Source organism: Rutilus rutilus, assembly GCF_951802725.1.
Source record: "Rutilus rutilus genome assembly, chromosome: 8".
Classification (NCBI taxonomy): Eukaryota; Metazoa; Chordata; class Actinopteri; order Cypriniformes; family Leuciscidae; genus Rutilus; species Rutilus rutilus.
This window is the reverse complement of record NC_140222.1, coordinates 20935014-20953154: the sequence shown is the minus strand read 5'-3', so window position 1 is coordinate 20953154 and position 18141 is coordinate 20935014. Positions and strand designations below refer to the sequence as shown.

The window sequence follows — 18141 nt, the reverse complement described above, 5'->3', positions numbered from 1 at the left end:
GGTGTTCTTCTAAACATCAAGAACCCACGAAATGCCCGATCAGTGTCGTGCTTTCCTTCCTGCAAGAAGGGTTGGAGTGAAGGCTGTCTCCCAAGGTTCCTACCACACCCTTTCGAGACCAGGTAGTGAACCTGCAAGCGCTACCCTCGGAGGAGGCAGACCCAGCCTTGGCACTGTACGCGTCCAGTGCTTACGTAGACAGAACGCAGTGTTTCAGGATCTCAGACCAGCTCTTTGTCTGTTATGGTGGGAAGCTGAAGGGAAAGGCTCTCTCCAAGCAAAGGTTGTCTCACTGGATAGTGGACGCCATTGCTTTGGCATACCAGCAGCAAGGTCGACCATGCCCCCTTGGTGTGACGGCCCACTCCACTCGGAGTGTGGCATCCTCTTGGGCTCAAGCGCATGGCGCCTCGCTAACAGACATCTGCAGAGCTGCAGGCTGGGCGACACCTAACACATTCGCAAGATTCTATAATCTCTGCGTAGAGCCAGTTTCTTCTCATGTACTCGCTTCAACTAGCCGGTACTAGATTCTGCTCAGGTGTCTTCGCTTGCTCGCCATTCCTCTCCATGGACGGGATACGTGCAATATTCTCCTCAGGTGAGCCTAATAAGCCCTGAGTTCCTCCAGCACTGCTGACATCGACGCCAGAGTTATGCCACCGGCAGCTTTCGCGCTTGACTAGGTGCCTCCATGTGCATGGTTCCCCCTCTGGGCGACCCCCACATGTGTATTTCCACTGTAAGCCTCTCTGAGCATGTGTCTTTCCCTTGGCAAGCCACCTTGCCACTCCTGGGGTTGAAATATTCCACCTGCGGCTGGACACCCCAGTGATACTCCATATGCAGCCCCTCCGGGTCATATGTGTATATTGGTGTGGGGAGTTTTTTTTTTATTTTGGTGCTCGAGTTGCCGATATGTTCTGTAAATTCTTGCGCAACTGGGATTTAAACCCGGCTAGTGTCTTCTGATGGCTAGATCAGCATTAAATAACTATCTTAACTGTTACATAACAGATTAAAATAATATCTGATTTGTTATTTTAAATAAACCCCCAAAAAACTGATGAAAAATTAACATAATACATTTTTGCAATGGTTAAATAAATGTTCTGTGATGTCTCCCAAAGATTTCTTAATTTTGCCGCAATTTATTCTCTATATAGTGTTGATATGGCAACAATGCACGTGTCGTCATGCTGGCATGTGTGGAGGTATTTAAAACAAGTGTGTTACATCTAGCCCCGTGTTAGGTTGTGCTCCGCTTACCCCTACAATTATCTCACCATTCAGCTGCAATTAAACTTAATTCATACGACAGATTTATTTTTTTCTTTTATTATAATTTTTTGCCAGCACTATCAAAGCATCTCAGACATTTTTTAGGCTTAGTACATGTTCTTGTGAGACAGACACCACCAGAGGGAGATATATACAAAATGTAAAATCTAGTGCATGTTCGCAAAATGGTTGTAACTTGACCATGTCCAGCTTCACACCGTCCTGTGTGAACAGCTGATATGGGTCATCTCTGTATGTGACAGCTATAGCGAGCTTATAGCCGAGCTTAACGAGCGCCAGCTGTAAGTGGCAGCTCCTCCAGTAGCTTTGTTTGTGCTCTCGTGTTTTGGGTCTTCTATAGCCTATTCTTATTTTTAACTGTGTTATTTATACGTTTTTATTCTATCCTATGGATATGGATTTTTATATTACTGAAAAATTATCATGGACTTGTTTACATGAGAGATCAGCTGATCTCTCTCAGGACTTCGGCCAGTGCCGGTGTTGTACCGCATCTACCTCGGGAGGTGAGACTAAGTTAAAAGCAAGGCGCAGGGAGAAGCGGTGGAGATTCAAGCCCTTTGTTCAGACTGTGGTTATGGGGAACGTCAACTCACTGGCTAACAAAACCGATGAACTGGCTGCAATGGTAAAGAATGTGAGGATCTACAGGGAGTGCAGTCTAATGTGTTTCACTGAGACATGGCTAACCGCTAATATCCCAGATGCTAACTTGGATTTACCTGGCTTCACTACAATCAGAGCAGACAGAGACACGAAGGCTAGCGGGAAGAGTAAGGGAGGTGGGCTTGCCATATTTATTAACAATAGATGGTGTAATCCTGGACATGTTACTGTGAAGATGACAACCTGCAGTAGGGACATTGAGCTGTTGGTTGTAAGTCTACGCCCTTACTACATACCTAGAGAGTTTTCACACACCATCGCAGTTTGTGTTTACATTTCCCCGCGAGCACAAGCCGAAGCCGCGTGTGACGTCATCCACTCGGTCGTTGTGAGACTGCAGACACAGCACCCAGAAGCCTTCATGATTATTTCTGGGGATTTTAACCACGTCACATTGGACTCTTCACTGTCTGCTTTCTGTCAGTATGTTGACTGTCCCACCAGAGGTAACAGAACTATTGATTTACTGTATGCTAATGTTAAGGATGCATACACTGTCCTTTCTCTACCGCCATTGGGGAGATCAGATCACAATCTTGTTCTGCTTCAGCCTCACTATAAGCCCAAAGTTGTAAGACAACCCATTACCACACGTTCTTTCAGGAAGTGGTCTCCGGGGGCGGAGGAAGCCCTGCGGGACTGTATCCAGTGTACTGACTGGGAAATGCTGCAGGAGGACATTGAGGGTATCACTAACTGCACAACTGACTACATGAACTTCTGTATGGACATTGTTGTTCCCATTAGAACTGTACACTGCTTTGCTAACAACAAACCCTGGATCACGAGCAACATCAAAGACCTCCTCAACCAGAAGAAGAGGGCTTTTATGATTGGTGACCAGGAACAGTTAAAACGCATACAGAGGGAGCTCAAGTTCCAGCTGAAAGAAGCTAAAAATGTGTATAGAAGAAAAATGGAGCAGAAGTTGCAGCAAAACAGTATGAGGGAGGTGTGGGAGGGCATAAAGATCATCACAGGTACTAGCTTGAAGCGTGGGAGCCGTGTGGAAGGGGATGTGGAGAGGGCCAACCAGTTTAATAACTTCTTTAATAGGTTTGATTGCCCTGTCCACCCTGATGCTGCTGCTACTGGGGCCTGTAATGTTGCCATTCCCGCATTGTATTCCCCATACCCCCTGCAGTAACACTAACAGCACTGGATGCGAGATTAATATCCCACTTCCATTACCCATCATTACAGCAGCCCAGGTGAGTGGGGAATTGAGAAGGCTCCGTCCCAGTAAAGCGGCTGGCCCAGACAAAGTAAGTCCAAAACTGCTTAAAAGCTGTGCCATAAAGCTTGGCGACCCTTTACTGTATATCTTCAATATGAGTCTACGTTTAGGGAAGGTTCCTGAGATGTGGAAGACGTCCTGTATTGTGCCTGTACCGAAAAGGCCAAACCCTAAGGAGCCGAATGATTTTAGGCCAGTTGCCCTGACATCACATGTCATGAAGAACATGGAGCGGCTGCTGTTACACCACCTCATACCACAGGTCAGCCACGCGCTTGACCCTCTTCAGTTTGCGTATCAAGAGAGGGTGGGGGTGGATGACGCCATCCTCTATCTTCTACATCGGTCCTTTTCGTACCTGGATAGGGGTGGTAGCGCTGTGAGAATCATGTTTTTCGATTTCTCCAGCGCATTTAATACCATCCAGCCCCCTATGCTGAAGGACAAACTGACGGGGATGGGTGTGGACCTAAAACTAATAACGTGGATTACAGACTACCTTACTGAAAGATCACAGTATGTTCGACTGGGGGACTGCATCTCTGAGACCGTAGTCAGTAGCACAGGAGCACCACAGGGGACAGTGCTCTCCCCGGTCTTGTTCACCTTGTACACCTCCGATTTTAAGTACAACTCTGAATTGTGTCACATGCAGAAGTATTCTGATGACACTGTAATCGTGGGGTGTATTAAGAATGGAGATGAGGGTGAGTATCGGACCCTGATTAAGGACTTTGTGAAGTGGTGTAGCTATAACCAACTGCAGCTTAACACTACAAAAACAAAGGAGATGGTGGTCGACTTCCGGAGACCAAGGCCCCAACTGCAGCCTGTGCTTATTGAAGGGGACCGTGTTGAGGTGGTCCAAACCTACAAATACCTAGGTCTGCAGTTGGACGAGAGACTGGACTGGTCCAAAAACATAGATGCCCTATACAGGAAGGGACAGAGTCGACTCTACTTCCTGAGAAGGCTAGGGTCCTTCAATATCTGTAAGAAGCTGCTGCAGATGTTCTATCAGACGGTCATCGCTAGCGTCCTTTTTTATGCTGTGATATGTTGGGGGAGCGGCATTAAAAAAAGGGATGCTACGCGGCTGGATAAGCTGGTGAAGAAGGCTGGTTCTGTGGTGGGTGTGAAACTTGACTCTGTAACATCTGTAGCAGAGAGAAGGACCCTTAGCAAGCTTCTTTCCATCTTGGACAATGCCCAACACCCACTGCACAAGATCATCATCAGACAGAAGAGCACCTTTAGCGACAGGATGCTCTCTCTGTCCTGTTCTACTGACAGACTGAGGAAGTCGTTTGTCCCTCAGGCGATCCGGCTTTTTAATTTATCCCTGTGAACAGGGTGTAATTTAATTTAATTTAATTTAATTGTATTTATTAATTCGGCAGCTTGTCTGTCTTGTTTGTTTTTTAGCTGTTGCTACTGGAAACCTGAATTTCCCTAGTGGATGAATAAAGTATTTATCTATCTATCTATCTATTATAAAAAATAAAAAAATTGCAAAAAAAAAAGTAACTGAGTTTTGTTGTGTTGTATATGTAATGTTTGGTTTCAAGCAGATGCTTCTGTGCACGTTGTGGGGAATAAAACCCTCACTATTACAACTTCTCTTTGTAGCCTACAGTCTAACTAAAGATCATTTACTTTTTTTAAATAACACTAGTGTACTGCAGATGTCATCCAGTGATCATTGTATCAAAGTCATTTCAATAAACTTCTGCTTCTTGGAGCTGAAAAAAATAACAGATTTCATTTTCAGCTCTTGGCGTGAGCTCTGACACATCTCAGAGTGATTTGTATTAAAATATTATGAAAAAAAGGAATCTGGTGAACAAAGACTCATGATAAACCAGCATGTGGATTCATTATTTACAGTATTACTCATAAGACATATAATGCATGGCTGGCTGAATCCAGAATTGTATACTACACTTGAGGCCTATTATTAGGCTAATAAAGAGATTCAGTATTTCATCTTCTCTGAAAAGACATGAGAGGGTCCACACTGGAGAGAAGCTGTACACATGTGATCAGTGTGGGAAGAGTTTTGCACGAACAGCAGTCCTGAAGGATCACATGAAAACTCACACTGAGAGAAACCTTACAAGTGTTCACACTGTGACAATAGTTTCAGTCAGTTAGGAAACATGAAAGATCCACACTAAAGAAAAAACGTAACACTATTTTATTTGTAATACTTTCCTTCACTGCAGTGTATAAAAACTAAAAAGGTTTAGAAATTGCAGATAATAAGAGACATTGGTGATTTATTAGAAGAGGAATGAAAAGACTCCTTATACAATTTTTTTCCAAGCTGCCACGCCAGAACAATCGCTCCAAAACCTCCTGAACAAGATGGTCTCGGACTGATTGCAAACAAACTCTGGGACGGTTCGCTTGAGGTATGAAAGAAATCCAACGCAACGGACCAACAAACCAATTTTTGCTCTGCATTATAACATTCATATAGTGTTTGCTTGTGTCTTGACACTGTTAATCACAGCACTTTGAGATCCAGATTTAACAATCTAAGCGTAGGCTAGTTGGGCTGAAACTAGCAAACAACACTGTATGTGTAGGGCCCAGAGAGAGCGTATGAATTTGTTTTGTGAAAAGTTGTAAGTGTTTTTGGTTTACTGGGAAGATGTCTATAATGTGCACCGCGTTGACTCACTCTTCTGAAATAAGATTGGGAGTTTACAGTGCTTTTTATATTTACACAATCATAAAATATGCTTTACTTACCCTACTTTACATTGTTAAAATGAAATTGAATACCCATTCCACATTTCATGTTACTTCTAAATATTTTACACTAAGTCTGTGAGAAATGAATGATCTAATTTCTTTATTGATAATGTAGTTATTGGAAAATCAAACTAAATTTATGTTCAAATGAATATCTTATCCCACTGTCAGGGTAGACTAGTTATTTATCTGTAGAATGAAACGTCTCCTAAATAAAAGAAGCAGAAAAAAAAAAAAAACTACTGCAAAGATTGGTGTCATTTGTATTTTTTTTAGCTTTTTAAAAAAAGTATTATTGATGTTTTATTTGTCTCAGATTGTGAGAAACAATATAATGACAAAGCAGTTTTTTTTAGTTCAGCATATCCTGACTCAAATAAAGTCAGATCTCTGCTGTTGATCTGTAAAGCTTGTTTCAGGAGTGTCACTATTAACAGCTGCTAAAAAGCCTCTATTTTGAATGTCTATAGTTTAATAGTTTTCAGCTCATTCATTATGCTGATGTCTTCAATCACCTGTAAACTGACACTTAAAGCTCATTTCACTGGTGTCAACAGACTGAGACAAACTGCATAATCACCACTTTTGAAATCTACAATTTATTTTGTTATAGTCTGTGATAAACCATGTTTTATGTAAAAATGACTACAAACTAAAAAACAATTAATAAAAATACATCTAAATGTTATTTGTTTTTTATTAATCGGTTAGTTTTAATTTAGTTTATCCTACTGTATTTACATTCTTTTATTTTCTTTATATTTGGATTATTTTAATTCTGGTATTTATTCATGTTTTTCTACATGTTTTGTACAAATGTACATTTTGATAGCTGAAAATATGATGTGTAAAATTGTGAAAACAAAAGTGATGATTTATTTTTGATGTGGGCAGATCTGCTCCTCCTACCACACACTGATTCCCCTTCAGTGAAGCTCCTCCCACTGCAGTTCACCAATAAATGCTGGATTATTCCCATCAATCTACAAGTGAAGAAGATTGAGGACAGTGAGAACATGAGTGATCCAGAGTCCTGCAGGATAAAAGATGAAGAAACTGAAGAACAAAGAGGTTGGTGTTTATTTTTGTTTCTTTATTAATGATGCTGAAGATCATTAAGGTTATAAAACTTCAAGCAGTTTGACAGATTTTGTGGTTATAGTAAAAAAAAAGGAAAGCTATAGGAGCTGTGGAATAAAATAACGTACAGGGCACTTTCCATGAACTGGATAGAAAATATCCTGAAACTCAAATGAAACATTTATATTGGTTGTCAATATGCACTGATCCAATATTCAGTATCTATCAGCTCCGATACTGCCATTTTTGGACTGATCCACATCCAATACTTTTCGTACTCATGGCTGTTACTGTTAAGCTCCAGGCAAAAAAGCATGGTAAAGCTCCTGAAACGTTTGTGTGCAGTATGTTGTGTTGGACAGATTATTATTTACTCTTCAGAAACTCTTTCTCAGCCATCCTCTATTCAGCATTAAACAGCGTGTCTCTGTTACGACACTCAGCGCGGTAAAACTCACTCCGAGATTATTCAATACCCCCTATTTTATACTTAATCTGTAGATAAAGGTTTGTGAATTTGCTTATCTAACCGGAGTTATATATATATATATACAGTGTTGGGGAGTAGTTAACTACAAGTAGCGACGCTACTAACTTAACTACATTTTTCAGTAGCTTGGCAGTAGCTCAGTTTCTTTTTAAACAGTGTAGCTTTTCCAGTAGCTAACTACTTTTTGCAGCAAGTAGCGCGAGCAAAAGCTACATTGCGTTTTGTCGAGCCTGCGCGAATCAGCGCGATGCAAGGATATTCTTCTTCTTATTAGATTACAAACTCATTTTTTGCCATTACCGCCACCTGTTGTTTAATCACGCATCTTGCGGCTAACGGTTCGCTCACTGACATTGGAGGTTAATGTTTTGGATGAGGTTTCAGTCTACTGCAACTACACCAGATAGCTCTTTCCCTGCCAGTGCCACATGTGAGCGGTTGGTCAATGTATTTTCTTGCCAAAATGCAACCATCTCACAATCGGTATTTTTGAGAAAATGTTCTACATGCAATTTACGTTGGATGTATAGCCTATTTTGTTCTTGCAATGTTGTATTTGTTGCAATTTTGCACTTTTGACAAACAGTCTGAGATATTTGAGTGTTGTGTGTAATAAAACAATACTCTTTGAAATCATAATTGTATTGCATTGTTTTAAACACTAAATATTTTACTTAAAACATAATAATAATATCTCTCTATATAAATCTTAAAAATAGCTTAGATGTATATAAATATAAATCTTAATGTAATATACATTTTTCATGAATGTATTTTATAAGAATGTTCCCCACTAAACTTAAAATTACTTTTTTAATAAAGTTTTGGTGCTGAAAAATTACACTCTCCTTACAATATATTTTGTGTTGTGGTAGATTGATATATATATATATATATATATATATATATTTTTTTTTCATTTATTGTTTTTCTCTATAATTCTCTATAATAAGTAATGTGTGTATTTAGTGCAATGTGTTTAGTAACCAGTTCCACATACAGAGAGCTAGATATACTACAATTATCAAGAAAAAAACAGCAATGTTTTCGGATCGGTATCAGCCGATACTAAGAATCTGGAATATCGGATGGTTTATGAAAATATGGTATCTGTGCATCCCTAGTTGTCAACATCAGGAATTTGACCTAAATACTATCCAAGGGGTTTTATTTAACATTTTACATCTGGTTCACAATTTTTGCAACCATGTTACTGAACTTTTGTTGTAAATATTGAAAAGATTTGACATTCACATGATTTTATTAATTTCTAGAAGTAAACATAAAATATAAATGTTAAACAATTTGTTTTAACTAAATATTTTTTTCCTGAATAGGAAACAGGAAGGCAATTTTTGCGTAAATGAACCAAATACTTATTTATAGTGAGGGGTGCACATATATAACTGGTGCACATGTGGTAAGAATGAACGATGGGCACAAGAAAACGTGGAGGGAAACGCTTTTGAGTACCAACATGCAGGCACGTGCACACATAGACATCAAAGGGGGCTTGAGCACCTGCCCTTTTTATTCCTGGAGAGAAAGTGCCCTTTTTTCTGGGGTGCTTTTTTTTATTTTTGAAAAATAATATATAGGCCTATTCCTGTTTGCACACAGCTTCCCTGTCAAACAAATATATTTATTGAAGAATAGTATATCTAAATATCAGGTCAGGAGTTCTGAAGCGCTCTCTCTCTCTCTCTCTCTCTCTCTCTCTCTCCCGATTAAAACCCGATTGTATTGCTTCCGCTAAAGAAAATAGTACGCTCCGTCTCTACGGTTAGAAACTTAGAATAGGGTGAATTGCCCTAATGTGGGACATTTTTTGCACTTCAGACTTCTGTGACATATTTCGATGTGTAACCAAAACATTAAATCCACACCCAATACCATTTAAAAAAAAACAGGATGTATACTAATCAAATCAAAAGAGAAAATTCAGATAACCCATTCATAAGATAAATTATAGACATATTAGTGCTCTTATTGCAAGTCGTCTGAGAAAAACTGCAGCTTCCTAATGTGGGACAGAACGTGTCCCCAATCTGTCCCTGTCTTTCTCACCTTTACCATTGTGATCTAAAATGCATTTCACACTCTCAGAAAAAAAGGTACAAAAGCTGTCACTGTGGCGGTACCTTTTCAAAAGGTACACCTTTGTACCTAAAGAGTGCATTTAAGTCCCTCAAAGGTACATATTGGTACCAAACGTGTACATATTAGTACCTAAATGGTACATATTATAACCCTTTTGAAGGGTACTGTCCCAGTGACAGCTTTTGTACCTTTTTTTCCGAGAGTGCATTGAATTAATCAGATGCATAAAATAAAGTGGAATTGCTTTATTGGTTTTCTACGGCATTTTTAAATTCAGAGCTATTTTTCATTTTAAGTCAACTATACCTTTTACACATACATGACACATACATGACACACACACACACACACACACAGAGAGAGAGAGAAAGAGAGATAGAGAGAGACACACACACGTATGTAGGCATGCACACGCACAAAAGAGCCTTCAAACCACCCTCCAAGAATAAAAAAATCACATGACTGTAAAAATCTGCATTAACAGTATTGTAATATTGCATTACAAGACTAAAACCATGTAAATAACCATGTTTGTCCCACAAACCATGCCCCACCACACATTTTTGACTCAATGAAGTACTGTCCCACATTAGGCTGATCATACTGTCCCGGATTTGGAAACCACATTTCCTAATGTGGGACACTAAGAAATTTGATAAAAATATAAAATATATAGTTGATACGCACAAAGTTAGACTATTTTTTGATGGACAAACATTTCATAAGCATATTAGGCTAAAAAGTTGCAGGATTGCATTGTTTAAAATGTATTTAACTCCTTAATATTAAACTGGTTAAAACTCTATGTCACTGGCCTTCGGATGGTCTTCACACAAGGTGCCTCCTGTTTGATGATTGCTCCACCCTCAGATATTATTGGACATTTGATAGGTCATGTGATTTTGATCACATGACACCACAGCTTTGTCTAACCCATAGTTTCACTGTCATTCATGTATTTATGGGGGACCTACAAACACTAGACCTTAGGTGTCCCACATTAGGCAGTGTCCCACATTAGGGCAATTCACCCTACATACAACCGGCACATCCGGGAACTTAACTGTCAATTTCGTAACCGCCCCTTTTTAGGGGAAAACAAACCAGAGTTCCCATAGACTTCAATACAAAATAGCTGCACAAAACAACGTCCGTACACAGCCGGCAGACGCGTATAACTTCAGAAATCACTTAGATGAAATATGTCGAGGAATTATATACATTTACATTTATTCATTTAGCTGACGCTTTTATCCAAAGCGACTTACAATTGCTATACATGTCAGAGGCACTGATCTATATAATGACTGGATAGCTCATGACGTTCTAAACTGCCACTAGGCAGTGAAGCCACCGGAAGTGTTCGAGCGGCCATCTTACGATTCCCTACCAGCAGAGGGATCCAACGCCCGTTATACAGAGATTGGTAGCTCCGACAGCACTTTTAAGATGACCCGATGTGCAGCATACAAGTGTAAGACGACGTTCACAAAGGGATGTATAACAAGTGCCCACAGGTTGTAATTCAAGCCCTATAGTAATTTATATGCAATATTGTCGCTATGCCCGTGTTGTTTTCTCCGAGGCAAGAGCTGCTGCATCTTCAAAAATCAACGATAAAACAGTCAACAGTATCCTATAAGAAACCCCAGAGCAGCAATAATCACAATTAAGTGTCCAATAGCGACACCATTTGACAGCTTCAAAAGAGCTTCGTGCAGAGTCCGTTTACCGTTACATTAACCCATACAATTTGTATTAAGCATTTCCTGAACATGTAACTTGCTAATCAAACACTTTATATGAACAAACTACTAATCTATAAAACACAATCGGTCTTCCGACCTTTTAATATTGTGTGAATTGATGTTGATATGCGCGAGGGAGAGAGAGCAATACAGCGCTTGTGTTGTTTGAAGGCTCTGAGAGTGCGCGCGCGCGGCCGGGGCTCTTTCTGCTTGTATGCGCTCTGTCCACTGATCTAAATAATTCGTTGTTACGACGACTTGTTCCTTCGTTTTAATAAATCGTGGACACGTTTAACTAATTCCCTCCCTCATTTTGATTTAACGAATTACAACGTGGCCACAATATAATAAAACGAGGGAACAAATTAGTATTGTGCTGAGGTATTATTAATTCGGACGTGGCTACGAAACAATATTCACATGAATATTCACCAATTCAAAAAAATATAGGTCTTTAGCATTCACTATTTAATTAATAATATCAAACTGTTTTTCTTACCTGTGAAGATAGCTTTTCAGTGAAGGCCGACTAGTGTTCTCGTACAGCTTTTAATTCCTTTTGCAAAGAAATTGCCGTTTTTTAATAAGCTGGAAAAATATTCGACTTTAAACAAATACCCATTTAAATGCTAAGGGTGTTTGCGTTGTAAAAATGTGCAGGGAGACTTTAGATTTTAAAACGGTGTCTCGTTAGGCAATGTTTTTTCAGTCAAATCATAAAATTTCCTATTGATTCAATAGAACGCATGAGCTCACTAGGGAATACCAATATGGCGGCGCGGTGGCTTCACTGTTCATGACGTCATGAGCTATCCAGTCATTCTATATAGATCAGTGGTCAGAGGTCGCACGCCTCTGGAGCAACTAGGGGTTAAGTGTCTTGCTCAGGGACACAATGGTGTCTCACAGTGGATTCGAACCCGGGTCTCTCACACCAAAGGCATGTGTCTTATCCATTGCGCCACACCACTCGTTATTATATGTCCACCCTGTCTTCCATAGACCGTGAACGATAAATTTATAAACTTAATTTGGGCGACTTAAAAACATGTCCCTTTCATCCTACCAGCGTCAAATCTAACAACCTCACCCAGTGGCCAGAAGTGTCTTACCCGGACATTTACTCGTACCTCATCGAGTCACCAGGTAGCCAGTGAATGATTTTACTTCGGTTTTAAGAAATAAACATCTTTAAATGTATATATTATGTCTTTATATTTAGAGTAGCTATTTAGAGTAACTACTGAGTGCACTTTTCTGTCCAGCCATACAACTAGCCTGATTTAGCTTTCGATAGCATATCCGTAAATCATGATATTTCCATAACAGCAAGATATGGATGACGATGGCAGGCAGAGATTGGCATAAATACATGGAAATGTAAGGAATACAAAGGAATAAATTTCAATTTTGGGTTTTAACAAATATTATTGGTGCACCCAACCACACAACAACTCTTTGGCATGTTTGTAAGGGTTAGTACACGTCCTAAATCCGATACTGTGTATGGCGGTCTCCGGTTTGTTTTCCCCTAAAAGTGGGCGTGAACCTTTTCAGAGACGTTCTATGACGCTACGCCGGTTGTGCGTATCCTGTGAGTCCATAGCAACGCTCTGTTTTTCATGGCAACGGTCTGTTATACTCCGCACAGCGGTCTGTTATCATGAAATAACAGACCGCATTCTACATTGGAATTCAACCAAGCCATGTAATAAAATAAGTTAGAAATAAAATAAGCATATTTCAAGGTGATTGCTTTAGTTATTTTGTTTATCCAATCCTATTTACCTGCATTGCCCTGTCAATTAGATGCAAATGTGCGCATTTTAACTAGTTGACGCCTAATGCCCATAGAGGCAGGCAGATTTTTATTTTTAAAGGCCAGTTACTTCATGGATCCAGGATACTGCATGGTTTTATTTCAGTTAGCCTAATAGCTAGTTTGATTTGCATTGAGAGATGATCTTATGGAAAGTACTCCATGCCAATCTCTAGGTATGGTGAAGGCTATGTGATGATGTGGGGCTATTTTACTTCCAAAGGCCAAGGGAACTTTATCAGGATGCATAGTATCCTGGATCCATGAAGTAACTGGCCTTTAAAAATAAAAATCTGCCTGCCTCTATGGGAATTTAACATAGGGGTGTCCAAACTTATGCACCCTGTATTTTAAGGAAGAACATTTATTTATTTACGATACATTATTCATTCACAAAGAAAATTGGTGTCTTTAAAGGTTGGATTTTTCCTAATTTTTTTAATTAAGGCATTAAGTTCAATTTCCAAAAGATGATTTTTTATTCCTCTTTTTAGTCAACTTTAGCATGGGTGTCTAAACTTATGCATAGCACTGTATATACTTTTTTGTTTAAAAAAAGTGCCCTTTATTTCACTTGAGCCCCTGCCCCTCAAAATGTCTGTGCACGTCCCTGCCAACATGACAGGGACATGTTTACTTACTGGAGTAGGAGTTTTCTCCATCTTTGGTAAAATTTGGTAAGCAATCATGATGATAAGTGTGTTGTGTTCATTAATTATTAGGGGTGCAACGGATCGTATTTGATCTGTGATCCATACGGGACAGGCCCCACGGTTCGGCACGCATGTGATTCGTGGATTAACTGCTAAGTTTTACCATTTTAGAGTGAAAGTTAACGTTGCCGAAAGTCTCATTTGGACGTGTTTTGTCTTGCCAATTTACACATTTTAAACGCAGTAGAAGAGGTGAAAATCAGGACTCGCGCTGTTATCGGTGTGCAGTTATAACTTTCATATAGCGTCTGTCTACTTTCTGCTGTTACATCAGTGTTCACTTTTCCCCTTCACATTTCTCTCTTTGAGAATTTACAGAAAACTTTTTTACTTTCATTTTAGACTTGCAGGAGGAGAATGAGGAGAGTGAAGAACTGAGTGAAGCGGAGGAGAAACAACATGATGTCAAAAAAGGAAATAAATCTTTGAGTCACTCACAGAAAAGAAGATCAAACAAATCTTTCACCTGCTCTCAGTGTGGAAAGAGTTTCTCATACAAACAAAGTCTTAAACTTCACATGAGAATTCACACTGCAGAGAAACCTTTCACATGTGATCAGTGTGGGAAGAGTTTCACACTAAAAGGAAAACTTAAGGAACACATGAAAATTCACACCGGAGAGAGGCCACACACATGTGATCAGTGCGGGAAGAGTTTCACATACAAAGGACACCTTAATGTTCACATGAAAATCCACACTGCAGAGAAACCTTTCACATGTGTTCAGTGTGGGAAGAGTTTCACACAAAAAGGACACCTTAATGAACACATGAAAATCCACACTGCAGAGAAACCTTTCACATGTGATCAGTGTGGGAAGAGTTTCACACAAAAAGCACACTTTAAGCAACACATGAAAATCCACACTGGAGAGAATCTGCACACATGTGATCAGTGTGGGAAGAGTTTCACACAATTAGGCTCTTTTAAATCACATCTGCGTTATCATTCAGGAGAAAGACCATTTAACTGTGATCAGTGCGGTAAAAACTTTGTTAGGGCAGGTACACTGAAGGACCATCTGAAAGTTCATACAAAGGAGAAGCTTCACGTGTGTTCTTTTTGTGGAAAGAGTTTTAATCACCTGAGTGCTTTAAAATTACACCAGAAAATACACAGTGTTGTAAAGGATTACATGTGCTTTGATTGTGGAAAGACTTTTATTAGAAATGCTGAACTGAAACAGCACCAGAGAATTCACACTGGAGAAAAACCTTACAAGTGTTCACACTGTGACAAGAGATTCAGTACGTCATCATCTCTAAAAACACATGAGTGGATCCACACTGGAGAAAAACCTTATAAGTGTTCACACTGTGAGAAGAGATTCAGTCAGTCAGGACACATGAAAACACATGAGCGGATCCACACTGGAGAGAAACCGTATCACTGCCCTCGGTGTGGGAAGAGTTTCCCTCATTCAGCTTCTCTACTCTATCATACAAAAAACAAATGTCTGAAATCATGATATAATGTTTTAATTAATCTTCAGATCCAGCTCTTTCAAATGCAATGCTGCGTCCTCATCAAACGTGACTCAATAACATAAATCAGGACCATATCAGACATGAACTGTCCAATAAATGCTGTTTCTTATGCTAAAACAGTGTTAAAAAAGCTAAAAACCGCCATCTACTGCACATCTTTCTCTTGCATGGGTGATGTCTCTGCATTGTATTCTTTCATGAGAATAGTGCCTCATCCACCCCAGAGGATCAGACTACTTTATTATCCAACAAACATTTCTTAGTGATTTTTTGTTGTTGTTGCTAACTCATAACCAGCTTTATTCCATTATCCCAACATGTGTCGGTATCCAACAAATACAATTATGCCCTCTGTTTTTAATCTATAAAATAATGCAGATATTATACTTTTGAGAGCTGTAAATTACAGAAAACCCTCAAGACTTTTTCTTTAGGTCTATGGTGAGGCTGCTAAGAGCGACGAGCCGGTCCCCGATCTTTTCGAGGAGAAGGCACGACTCGCCAAACTCTGCTTTTGAGCCTTTCTTTTTTGTACCTTTGATGCTAACGAATCATATTTTGAGGATTATATTTTCTCATTGAATTTCATAGAGCATCGGAAAATTGTGTTGGATAGCGGTTCATGTTTAAATGAGGTCATCTTCTGGTTTAATGCTAATTCAGGGCATTATATTCAGTGTGTCTTTGGTGGTAGATTCTGGTGCTTGAGTTGCTGATTTGAGATTTAAACCAGGCTAGTGTCTTCTGCTGGTTAGCAACTAGTTAAATAGTTATTTAACAACTGTTAAATAACAGATAAGATTAAAATAATTTCAGATTTGTCTCGTATTAAATAAACAAAAAACAGAGATGAAAAATTAACTTCAGAAATGTATTTTTTGCAATGGTTAAATAAACGTTTAGTGATGTCTCCCAAAGATTTCTTAATTTTGGCGCAATTTTTTTCTCTATATAGTGTTGATATGGCAACTAGTAAATGCAAGTGTGTTACATCTAGCCCTGTGGCTTGTGCCCCGCTTATACCCCTACAATTATCTCGCCATTCAGATGCAATTAAACCTATAAATTGTTTAATTTTTTTATTGTCTTTTTTGCCAGCACTATTAAAGAATCTAAGGCCTCGTTTACACTGTAGGTCTTGATGCCCAATTCTGATTTGTTGCCTTTATCTGATTTTTTTGATCGTCCGTTTACACGTTCTTTTAACTGTGACCCATATCCGATTCATGTGTTTACACTTGCCATACTATCTGAAACATTGCACATGCTTAAAGGGTTAAATTCTCTTGCATAGATAAAACACAGGCTTAAATAAAGGCATGCAGTAGACTCCGGAAGGAGAAGCGGCCATGGAAGAGTGGTACTACTACTGTACTTTGAACTCTGTGAGCAGATCTGGGGTGGTTCTCCAGCCGTCACCACCATTAATTGTGGCATTGAAACAAGCGACATAAACAACAGAAGCAGCACAACCAGCGATGAAAGTTATCCACCGTCAGTCAGTCGCGATAGCCCTTCTCCTTCGCTCTGTAGTTCTGCTCCTCCTGCTACAGCAAGTGAAGACTCTGGGATCCCTTACGAAAAAGAAGTTTATTCAAGTGTGCTATTGGTATACTTCTTTTAAACTATAAAATAAGAAAGTATACTTTTAGTCTACTTTTTATGTACTTCTCAGAAATATACTTTATGTACTTCTCAGAAATAAACTTCAAATTCCACTTAAGTATACTTGACTTATACTGACAGAGAAGTCTGAAGTATATTTAGCATATACTTGTTGATCGAGATATACTTAAAAGTATAATTAAGTATTCTAAGTATTCTTGGCTTGTACTTGTGTTTACTATTTTGATTGAGTAGCTTATTAAATACTTTTTTTTAAAAACATAATATTTCACACCGTCTTATAAACTAACTTGTTCATGTTTATATAGTAACAAACTTTCGGGTGGAATAGCTTATAGAGTAAATAAAATAAGCATGGAAAATAAGTTTATTCAAGTGTTCTATTACTATACTTATTTTCAACTAAAAAGAAGAAAACCATTTTATATACTTCTCAAACTTATACTTTATGTACTTCTCAGAAATAAATTACACTTAAGTGTACTTGACTTATACTGAGAAAAAAATGTCTAAGTATATTTGGCCTATACTTGTACTCAATCTTTTGATCGAGATATACTGAAAAGTTTAATTATTCAAAGTATACTTAGCTTGTAGTTGTGTTAACTCTTTTGATCAAGTAGCCTATTAAATATGCTTTTTTTTACATCGTTTTTCATATACAGTCTTATGAAACTTTGTTTGAATATATTGATTAAAATATTGATATAAAACAGATATGTTTCTAATTCTGCATATCTGAATTTTTGGGTTGGCTATAGTCCACTGGTAGTGTACATAGGAATTTACTTGATTCTACTTTACTCCGTACTTTCCCCACCATTGACTGAATTTTCCAGCTATCCATGTTTTCACTGTTATACGGTAGGGGGCGCTATGACACATCTTCTAGTGCAGAATCTCTGGGTCAAAACACAGGAGAAGAAGAAGCTGAAAAAAAGTGATAGAAGATTGCTCACTCAAATGTAAAATAATGTAATCATCAAACATTAAACAGCTTGTAAATCAAAACTGCTTAATGTTTCCAAATGAAATGAAGCGTAGGCTAACCTATGAAGAGAGAACAACTGAAGCTGTGGGGGTGTTGGACTTGATCTACTCCATCTGTGTTT

General features: G+C 38.9%; 1 protein-coding gene across 1 annotated transcript; it reads left to right on the top strand.

The window, feature by feature from the left end:
• Positions 1–6849: 6849 nt before the first annotated feature.
• LOC311294781 (uncharacterized protein) lies at positions 6850–16555 on the top strand (the record flags this gene model as incomplete). Its single annotated transcript, XM_084415810.1, has 2 exons — positions 6850–7036; positions 14258–16555. 2 exons carry the CDS (start codon positions 6850–6852, stop codon positions 15382–15384), a joined length of 1314 nt encoding a protein of 437 aa, XP_084271936.1. The 3' UTR covers positions 15385–16555.
• Positions 16556–18141: the final 1586 nt, after the last annotated feature.